Source organism: Teleopsis dalmanni, chromosome 2 (assembly GCF_002237135.1).
Source record: "Teleopsis dalmanni isolate 2A chromosome 2, ASM223713v2, whole genome shotgun sequence".
NCBI lineage: Eukaryota > Metazoa > Arthropoda > Insecta > Diptera > Diopsidae > Teleopsis > Teleopsis dalmanni.
In genome coordinates, this window is record NC_051847.1 from 244403040 (window position 1) to 244414735 (window position 11696).

General features: G+C 32.2%; 2 protein-coding genes across 2 annotated transcripts; both read right to left on the reverse strand.

The window, feature by feature from the left end:
* Positions 1-4564: 4564 nt before the first annotated feature.
* LOC119682938 (probable ATP-dependent RNA helicase DDX43) lies at positions 4565-7858 on the reverse strand. Its single transcript, XM_038096514.1, has 8 exons — positions 7711-7858; positions 6619-7052; positions 6438-6551; positions 5849-6354; positions 5389-5779; positions 5183-5323; positions 4995-5095; positions 4565-4937 (listed from the first exon to the last, which is right to left on the reverse strand). Exons 2-8 carry the CDS (start codon positions 7033-7035, stop codon positions 4670-4672), a joined length of 1938 nt encoding a protein of 645 aa, XP_037952442.1. The 5' UTR covers positions 7036-7052; positions 7711-7858; the 3' UTR covers positions 4565-4669.
* Positions 7859-10169: 2311 nt separating this feature from the next.
* On the reverse strand, positions 10170-11690 carry LOC119681420 (probable ATP-dependent RNA helicase DDX43). The gene is made up of 5 exons (XM_038094605.1): positions 11461-11690; positions 10993-11383; positions 10787-10927; positions 10599-10699; positions 10170-10541 (listed from the first exon to the last, which is right to left on the reverse strand). Exons 1-5 carry the CDS (start codon positions 11652-11654, stop codon positions 10274-10276), a joined length of 1095 nt encoding a protein of 364 aa, XP_037950533.1. The 5' UTR covers positions 11655-11690; the 3' UTR covers positions 10170-10273.
* Between the last annotated feature and the right edge of the window lie 6 nt (positions 11691-11696).

Here is an 11696-nt window from a genome sequence, read left to right on the forward strand (position 1 = left end):
GGCTGATTCCTTCGTTTCTGATCAGGAATGGACGACTCGAAGCTTAGACTATGGATAATTTTATCCCGTGCTGGCATATTGGGTATGCTTCTCATTGTATTTTGTACCACCATCGCTTGAGGGGACTCGACTATCATGCGCCCTACGTTCACTTCACGGACACGATTACGGCTCACTTTATCCTGTTCTGTACTTAGTTCTTCGAAGTCATCGGCAAGTGTTGTTAATTCATTTAGGCTTGTAAACTCTGAACGTTTAATGTACATCCGGTAGTCTGCCTTCATGTTTCGATACACCCGCTCCAATTGCGAACCTGGATCCATGCCAGTGTGACGCATTAGATTTATAATGTCAAGTGAGTAATCCTTGAAACTTTCTTTTGTCTTTTGTAGTCGTGTTCGTACCTCATTTTCTAAGTTTTCGAAATATCTACATGATATGAAGAATTTGAAGAAATCTTCCTTGAAGCTTGACCAGAGGAGCCAAGGTTTATGGTTGTTACGGTACCATCTTAATGCTTTGTCTTCAAAGAGTATTGGCATCATCTTGGGAATTAGATTTACATCGATACTGTACATAGCCGCCAGTTCCTCTATGTGATCGATGAAATCTAGTGGATCCTTACCACCGTCATATTTACAGGACCACTTCTGTACCTCTTCAACCATCTGAAGGTAGGAGCGCACTGGAGGATTTATTGAACTTCCACATGTTCCTGGTATTCCTCTCGATCCCATCGACATTATTTCTTCTTGTGATATTTGTTAATATCTTATCCTCTGGATCTTAAATTTCCATTTGAGCCTTGACCACTGTGATTTGACCAATCAGGTCCCTGGTAATTCTTTTCTTCCCACTTGGAATACTATCGAACACAAGTCCCTGCTCGGGCGCCAATTGTAACGACACGGATTCGTCGTTTTAATTCTGCTGAGGTATTACTCAGTCGCGGTCCGGGTCGTTGCAATAAATTTGTTTTATTGACTAGTTCGAAGCTGGTAAACCAATGAGTGGAAAGTAAAAGACCGTTTGCTTTTATTATTTAAAATTTATTTAAAGTTTTCTTAAATAACTTATTCTAGTCTTGATTCTACTCAGTAAGTTTTATCCAAAGACGTCAGAACATCAAAGGGTTTTTCCAAATCTACGTAATTAGTTTCTAGCCAAAGACGTCAAAACATCAAAGGCGTTTATAAAATCTATTCAATAATTTTTACCCAAAGACGTCAGAACATCAAAGGGTTTTTTCCAAATCTACGTAATTAGTTTCTAGCCAAAGACGTCAAAACATCAAAGGCGTTTATAAAATCTATCCAATACCTTCTACTGATTTATTAAGCCTTAGCGTCGAAACACCATGGGCTTCTAAAAAAAGACTTAGCGCTGGAGTAGTGATCTACTCACTTCGGTGTGCCGGTGCTAAGTGATCTTTCATATAAAATCTCCGCTATTTATATACGACACTTTGCTTTGCTTAAATGCACACACAACCGCACAAGTGTAATTCGCGGTTGGCTTTGTTTTGCTTGTCGTGTGTGCGTGTGTTCGCGGTTGGCTTCGTTTTGCGTGTCGTTTGTGCGTATGTTCGCGGTTGGCTTTGTTTTGCGTGTCGTTTGTGCGTATGTTCGCGGTTGGCTTTGTTTATTTGTTTAAATATATAAATCGAGTTTTATCCAGACGATTTTTAATAAAAAATAATAAGTTTTATGTAGGGCGGAATTTGTACAAAATTCCGTCCTTACAATACCTTAAATATATGTGAATTGCAGTGATTTTTTTTTTATAGTTAATTTTTGTTTTTTAATTATAGTTTTAAAATTCTTTAAATAAAGAAACAATGATTTCTTTAAAACTTTTTGTTTAATATGTGCATTATATTTGCAGTTATTTCTTGGAACAAGCAAAATTGGCGGCTGTTTCAAGTTCTTGTCGGTTGCGAAAACAAATCAAAAATTCTTAATACTATAAAATATTTTTAACAAGTTCCAGAATTAATTGAAAAAAGTTGAACATATATTCGAACTGAAGTCATGAAACACGTATCAAGTATCACGAATCACGAATCATGAATCACGAAACACGAATTTTTTGGAGGAAGATACATACCAGCCTTAAAACCAAATCCAATTGAAAAAACACAAGCCGCTAAAAAAACGATCCGACCACCGACTCGTCTCTTGCAAAAGTAACCAATGAACAAGAAAACTTGTGTCGTTCTTTCAAAATTAATATAAATACATTTGGCAGCCCATACTCAAATTTGCGTGATGTAACTATATTAATTAGGTTTAGACTTTTTGGACACAAATGAATTTCACAAGGGGATAAATCGGATTAGCACACTATTTAATAGGTAAGCCCACATACTATTTTCATACTACATGTGTTAAATTATAAAAGTTTACAAAGTTCTGACATATTCATATCAAATTCATATAATCATATCAAATTCAATTCATAAAATTACGGTTACATTGATAAGAACAATGTACCGATTAGCATTCTGAGAAGAGCGTCTCAGAAGAACCTATACACTAATAACTCGATTAACAGCTACTTCGTACAACAGTAACCTCGATTAACGACCCAGCCGTATTTCTGATCGTGTTTAGCTTAACAGTGAAGAAAACGACAAACATGTCTTTTATAATGCAAGTAAGAGCTGGTTTGAGAATCAATATACCATAAAACTTTCTGCAAAAGGTACAACATTAAAAATGTCATACTAATGTCAAACAGAGATCAGTCGTGGAAAAAAACAAAAATGTGATCTCTTAAGAAATTTTGGAAGCACTTACGTCTGGAATACGTCGTCAAAACCCTGTGCCTGTACCTGATACCAACGTAAATGAAAAATCTGCTAAATTTGCGGAGAAAGAGGCAACTAGAGATCTCAAAATTAAAGATCTATTTCGTCAGAGTAGCTCGGATTGTTTTTGAGTTCATTATATTAATAATTATGTTAATGATTTTTTATATATTTTGTGCAATAGGCGGTGATTTATTCAAAATATATCGTTTGGTTTTCCCTTTTGTGTCTATTGATTTATCAATGGCCAATCTTTTGTCGCGAGTGTTATAAAATATTGAAAAATAATTTCATTCTAAAATGATAATGATAAATGCTACATCATTTTGAAGAGCTACTCAATTCACTTTGAAATTCTGTTAATTAGCAACCGACATGTAAATAAGAAATCATACAAACGGATTAAATATCAAACAGAATTTTTTAATTCACTCTAACCGTAATCGACTCTACCCCATTTACTGTGATTGAAAATCGTAGTATCAATTATCATATATCACAATATTATATTAATCATACAAATATTACAGACCTCTCTCAAAGGTAAAGATGTCTTTAATCTCCGCAATCCAATAATTCTAACGGATATGCCATTTCAATTCAAAAGATTGCAATTCACAATTCTATTGGCGTCTGCAATCACCATCTAAAGCGAGCTTAGTTCAATATTTAGGATACTGTGGTTCAACTCTCAACACAGATAATCTTCCACATGAACAACTATATGTTACTTGTTCTATAGTCCACAAATCGAACAATATATATCTACACTCGCAATGGAATAATAAAATAAAATTATTGATAAAATTTATCAATATTTGGAAAGCGTGCTTTCTAATTTCTTTCTTTTCCATTTAATCAGACAGCCATGTTAACACGTATCTGCGTATAGCTGCTTTTATTAAATATTATATGTATACAACTTTAACAAATTTTATTAAATTAAATGACGTTTATTATTTAAATTAATTAAATTAAAGATTTATTTCAAATGACATCGATAACGATCTTCGCTGATCAGATGAATTGATTTCTTAGGAGGTCTTATCTATGGCTTAGTGAGAAATGATCATTCGAAGTGATAGTAAAGATTTCAAGTTAGTATAATGGCATTCATTGGCTTGACTTGACCTTGACTTGACTACAGTACTATACTTGAGCAGTGATCAATTGTCTATCAATTGTCTGTTTAAAATAACATTCAAATTAAATATGTATAATGTGAAAAAAATATATATTTTATATTAAGTTCATTTTATACCTCATCCAATACATTTATGAATCCTATTAAAACTGAATCCTATTAAAATTCATTTTAAATGAAACAACTAGAAAACTTACTAATACAGAAATTTAATCAACTTTATCAGCCTCTGATTAAAAATCGTATATAGCGATTACAATATTTAACTCACATCGTTGCCTGTACAAATAATTAATCTCCATCTTAAAAAAATTTCAAATAAAATATCTTATTTTCAGGAAAAAGTTGAAACTTTTACAAACGAAAAAGTAAGAACACAATAGAATCATCATAAAGTTGTAATTGATTAAATTTATTAAATTAACAAAGTTCACTGTATAAAAAACATATTTTAAATATTTCTTATTTAAAAATTTATTCTAAAATGTAATTTTGTATTTCAATTTAAATAATACACATTTTTAATTAATTTTATTTTAGATTTTTCTTATTGTACATTATTATACTAATAACATTAGAAATAGTTTATTAATTAATTTTCAATTTTAACGATCAACACTTTTTTAAGTAAAACACTGATCGGTTCGAATCAAACAGGGTTATTCACGATCTTGTTTATCGAATAATACCCCTACCATATATTAAAAAAATATCATTTAGTAACGGCGATTAAAACCACCACCCCTTTTAAAATCTGTACCACGTCTTTCTTTCATCTTCTCAAAACGATTGGACATTCTGTATAGTTCTTCTGGAGCTGCTTGACCAGCTTCTTCTAAAATACGAATGAGATCCTTTGCAACACCCCAATCCGAGCGTGTTATATAACTTATGGCAGTGCCAGTTCGCCCAGCGCGTCCAGTTCTACCAACACGATGAACATACTCCTCAATATTACGCGGAAAATCAAAATTAATAACATGACTAAATGAAAAACAATTAATACAACAAATTCGGTTTCAAATACTACTAAGCACTTACGTAATATCCTCAATATCTAAACCTCTTGAAGCAACATCTGTCGCTATCAAAACCTGTATATCACCTGACGCTATATCAGCCAGTGCTTGTTCTCGATCGGTCTAAAGACAATTTTTTTAAGTTTATAAGTTTATAAATTTTATGTTCTGAGACTGAGATTACTCTAATTAAGTTAATGCATTATGTACCTGATCACGAGAACCATGTATACATTGTGTTGACAGGCCTTTTAGAGATAAATCACTGGACAAATCGTCAGCACGAGCTCGCTTAGAACAGAAGATAATAACCTTATCGGTTGATTTAAGGTTTTTTAAAAATGCAAGGACCTGCAGCAAGAATAAATACATTGTTCTTCATAATTCTTCTTATTTAAGTTTTCAAATAATATTACCGTATTAAATTTGTCCGCATCCTCCAAGAGTTCTACATTTTGACTCACAGTATGAGTGACAGTTAAATCAAGCGAACCAACACACACTTGAATAGGATTGTTCATATAACTTTCGGCCAATCTACCAACACTTGGTGGCCAGGTGGCACTAGTCATGACGGTCTGCCTGTCAGGACGTATGTCGAGTAGAATTTTTCGGATCTGTGGCTCGAAACCCATATCCAGCATACGATCCGCTTCGTCTAGTATTAAATATGTAACTGATGTAATGTCTATAACTTTAGCTTGAACCAAATCATTAAGACGTCCAGGAGTACAAATAACGCATTCAGCTCCTTCTTTGAAAACACTAATTTGGTCACGACGATTCCCACCACCATAAATGCATACACTGAATAAGAATTTCATAATTTTTTTCTTCATTCATTTTAAACTATGGTTTAACTATTTCCTAACTTACGCTTTTATTCCACGGAACGAGTACTTGTTAACTTCTTTTGCTATTTGTAATGCTAATTCTCGCGTTGGCGCTAAAATTAATATATTTGGACCATTACGTTTCTCACGTGGTGTAGTCTGTCCATCAGTATGAATCAAAGCAGGAAGCAGAAATGCTAAAGTTTTTCCAGTCCCTGTTTGGGCTATACCTATCATATCCTCGCCTCTCAATAATATAGGCCATGCTTGCTTCTGTATTGGTGATGGTTCATTAAAATTTTGTTTCTTTAACTCATCAAGGATATCAGGATAATCTTTGAAACAATGTTGAAATTTCCAAATTGGTTTCGGTATATCAGGACACATTTGATCTTCATTTGTCACCAAACGGGAAACACTTATATTATTGTTTAAATAACGCATTTCATTCACTTCTTCTTCTGTCTTAATAGCGACTTCCTCTACTTCTTCATAAAAATTTTTTCTCAAGTCTGGCAGATGCGCCCAGTGTAACCTACGATGTTCTTCCTGTAATCAAAAATGCCTCATGTGAGCAAAATAAATATGGTAAATCGATAACTTAATATGTAGATTTTAAAAATTTTTCTTACAACTTTTCTATTCAAAGTTTCCCAATCGATAGGCTGCAATACTACATGGTTTTCGGCACCACCATTATATACATTTTTCGTAGGCGCATTTAATCTAATTCCACCACTTTCTCCCTAAATCAAATTTGTTATGAGATATTATATTATATCCATATTCTGCTTCTTTTTAATTCATACTTACAAATTTTGGAGCTGCAACTTGAATATTGTCATTTTCGGAAGAAGCATTAAAACGATTCATTGTATTTTCTTTTAACACAACTTTGGGATTATGCGAGACTTCGTGATTTGGAAATGAAAAATTTCTATTTTCTTGACCAGACATAATATCACGAATATATTTGACTGCATCGTCAACATTTTTTCTATTACGACCCTTGACAGAAATTTCCTTGGTGTCATTGTTTATATGTATATAAACGTTGAAGTTTGTTCTAATTTCTTTAATTTTACAACCGCCACGACCAATTATGGCACCAATGTAAGCAGGGTCTGCAGGAAATTTCTCCATAAAATCATCAAAATGATTTAAGTTTGAGTTTAAAACTCCACACTCGTTCCTTTCAGATTGAGTTGCACCAGTTCCAAAAGTATCCATTTTGAAGTAAGCAAAATCTAAATAAAGGAATACCTGATTATTCCGTTTTCTATAAAACGAACCAAATTTCAAACATTCAAATCGCGACCGCTTTTACGAACTCCTCAATCATAAGATATGAAACGGTATTTAAAATTGACTATTAGAATTAAAAATATGTTTTTTAACATTGATTATTAGGGAATAAAGCAATTGCACTCTTATGTTTAAAGTATGTCGAAAATAATACTGCCGCCGCCTTCTTAAGTCTCATCTCGCAATGATTCTTATATAAATATTTCAAATGGAGATTTTTTTTGCAAATACGTCACATAACCTTAAATATATGTGAATTGCAGTGATTTTTTTTTTATAGTTAATTTTTGTTTTTTAATTATAGTTTTAAAATTCTTTAAATAAAGAAACAATAATTTCTTTAAAACTTTTTGTTTAATATGTGCATTATATTTGCAGTTATTTCTTGGAACAAGTAAAATTGGCGGCTGTTTCAAGTTCTTGTCGGTTGCGAAAACAAATCAAAAATTGTTAATACTATAAAATATTTTTAACAAGTTCCAGAATTAATTGAAAAAAGTTGAACATATATTCGAACTGAAGTCATGAAACACGTATCAAGTATCACGAATCACGAATCATGAATCACGAAACACGAATTTTTTGGAGGAAGATACATACCAGCCTTAAAACCAAATCCAATTGAAAAAACACAAGCCGCTAAAAAAACGATCCGACCACCGACTCGTCTCTTGCAAAAGTAACCAATGAACAAGAAAACTTGTGTCGTTCTTTCAAAATTAATATAAATACATTTGGCAGCCCATACTCAAATTTGCGTGATGTAACTATATTAATTTGGTTTAGACTTTTTGGACACAAATGAATTTCACAAGGGGATAAATCGGATTAGCACACTATTTAATAGGTAAGCCCACATACTATTTTCATACTACATGTGTTAAATTATAAAAGTTTACAAAGTTCTGACATGTTCATATCAAATTCATATAATCATATCAAATTCAATTCATAAAATTACGGTTACATTGATAAGAACAATGTACCGATTAGCATTCTGAGAAGAGCGTCTCAGAAGAACCTATACACTAATAACTCGATTAACAGCTACTTCGTACAACAGTAACCTCGATTAACGACCCAGCCGTATTTCTGATCGTGTTTTGCTTAACAGTGAAGAAAACGACAAACATGTCTTTTATAATGCAAGTAAGAGCTGGTTTGAGAATCAATATACCATAAAACTTTCTGCAAAAGGTACAACATTAAAAATGTCATACTAATGTCAAACAGAGATCAGTCGTGGAAAGAAACAAAAATGTGATCTCTTAAGAAATTTTGGAAGCACTTACGTCTGGAATACGTCGTCAAAACCCTGTGCCTGTACCTGATACCAACGTAAATGAAAAATCTGCTAAATTTGCAGAGAAAGAGGCAACTAGAGATCTCAAAATTAAAGATCTATTTCGTCAGAGTAGCTCGGATTGTTTTTGAGTTCATTATATTAATAATTATGTTAATGATTTTTTATATATTTTGTGCAATAGGCGGTGATTTATTCAAAATATATCGTTTGGTTTTCCCTTTTGTGTCTATTGATTTATCAATGGCCAATCTTTTGTCGCGAGTGTTATAAAATATTGAAAAATAATTTCATTCTAAAATGATAATGATAAATGCTACATCATTTTGAAGAGCTACTCAATTCACTTTGAAATTCTGTTAATTAGCAACCGACATGTAAATAAGAAATCATACAAACGGATTAAATATCAAACAGAATTTTTTAATTCACTCTAACCGTAATCGACTCTACCCCATTTACTGTGATTGAAAATCGTAGTATCAATTATCATATATCACAATATTATATTAATCATACAAATATTAGAGATCTCTCTCAAAGGTAAAGATGCCTTTAAGCTCCGCAATCCAATAATTCTAACGGATATGCCATTTCAATTCAAAAGATTGCAATTCACAATTCTATTGGCGTCTGCAATCACCATCTAAAGCGAGCTTAGTTCAATATTTAGGATACTGTGGTTCAACTCTCAACACAGATAATCTTCCACATGAACAACTATATGTTACTTGTTCTATAGTCCACAAATCGAACAATATATATCTACACTCGCAATGGAATAATAAAATAAAATTATTGATAAAATTTATCAATATTTGGAAAGCGTGCTTTCTAATTTCTTTCTTTTCCATTTAATCAGACAGTCATGTTAACACGTATCTGCGTATAGCTGCTTTTATTAAATATTATATGTATACAACTTTAACAAATTTTATTAAATTAAATGACGTTTATTATTTAAATTAATTAAATTAAAGATTTATTTCAAATGACATCGATAACGATCTTCGCTGATCAGATGAATTGATTTCTTAGGAGGTCTTATCTATGGCTTAGTGAGAAATGATCATTCGAAGTGATAGTAAAGATTTCAAGTTAGTATAATGGCATTCATTGGCTTGACTTGACCTTGACTTGACTACAGTACTATACTTGAGCAGTGATCAATTGTCTATCAATTGTCTGTTTAAAATAACATTCAAATTAAATATGTATAATGTGAAAAAAATATATATTTTATATTAAGTTCATTTTATACCTCATCCAATACATTTATGAATCCTATTAAAACTGAATCCTATTAAAATTCATTTTAAATGAAACAACTAGAAAACTTACTAATACAGAAATTTAATCAACTTTATCAGCCTCTGATTAAAAATCGTATATAGCGATTACAATATTTAACTCACATCGTTGCCTGTACAAATAATTAATCTCCATCTTAAAAAAATTTCAAATAAAATATCTTATTTTCAGGAAAAAGTTGAAACTTTTACAAACGAAAAAGTAAGAACACAATAGAATCATCATAAAGTTGTAATTGATTAAATTTATTAAATTAACAAAGTTCACTGTATAAAAAACATATTTTAAATATTTCTTATTTAAAAATTTATTCTAAAATGTAATTTTGTATTTCAATTTAAATAATACACATTTTTAATTAATTTTATTTTAGATTTTTCTTATTGTACATTATTATACTAATAACATTAGAAATAGTTTATTAATTAATTTTCAATTTTAACGATCAACACTTTTTTAAGTAAAACACTGATCGGTTCGAATCAAACAGGGTTATTCACGATCTTGTTTATCGAATAATACCCCTACCATATATTAAAAAAATATCATTTAGTAACGGCGATTAAAACCACCACCCCTTTTAAAATCTGTACCACGTCTTTCTTTCATCTTCTCAAAACGATTGGACATTCTGTATAGTTCTTCTGGAGCTGCTTGACCAGCTTCTTCTAAAATACGAATGAGATCCTTTGCAACACCCCAATCCGAGCGTGTTATATAACTTATGGCAGTGCCAGTTCGCCCAGCGCGTCCAGTTCTACCAACACGATGAACATACTCCTCAATATTACGCGGAAAATCAAAATTAATAACATGACTAAATGAAAAACAATTAATACAACAAATTCGGTTTCAAATACTACTAAGCACTTACGTAATATCCTCAATATCTAAACCTCTTGAAGCAACATCTGTCGCTATCAAAACCTGTATATCACCTGACGCTATATCAGCCAGTGCTTGTTCTCGATCGGTCTAAAGACAATTTTTTTAAGTTTATAAGTTTATAAATTTTATGTTCTGAGACTGAGATTACTCTAATTAAGTTAATGCATTATGTACCTGATCACGAGAACCATGTATACATTGTGTTGACAGGCCTTTTAGAGATAAATCACTGGACAAATCGTCAGCACGAGCTCGCTTAGAACAGAAGATAATAACCTTATCGGTTGATTTAAGGTTTTTTAAAAATGCAAGGACCTGCAGCAAGAATAAATACATTGTTCTTCATAATTCTTCTTATTTAAGTTTTCAAATAATATTACCGTATTAAATTTGTCCGCATCCTCCAAGAGTTCTACATTTTGACTCACAGTATGAGTGGCAGTTAAATCAAGCGAACCAACACACACTTGAATAGGATTGTTCATATAACTTTCGGCCAATCTACCAACACTTGGTGGCCAGGTGGCACTAGTCATGACGGTCTGCCTGTCAGGACGTATGTCGAGTAGAATTTTTCGGATCTGTGGCTCGAAACCCATATCCAGCATACGATCCGCTTCGTCTAGTATTAAATATGTAACTGATGTAATGTCTATAACTTTAGCTTGAACCAAATCATTAAGACGTCCAGGAGTACAAATAACGCATTCAGCTCCTTCTTTGAAAACACTAATTTGGTCACGACGATTCCCACCACCATAAATGCATACACTGAATAAGAATTTCTTCATTGAATAATTTTTTTCTTCATTCATTTTAAACTATGGTTTAACTATTTCCTAACTTACGCTTTTATTCCACGGAACGAGTACTTGTTAACTTCTTTTGCTATTTGTAATGCTAATTCTCGCGTTGGCGCTAAAATTAATATATTTGGACCATTACGTTTCTCACGTGGTGTAGTCTGTCCATCAGTATGAATCAAAGCAGGAAGCAGAAATGCTAAAGCTTTTCCAGTCCCTGTTTGGGCTATACCTATCATATCCTCGCCTCTCAATAATATAGGCCATGCTTGCTTCTGTAT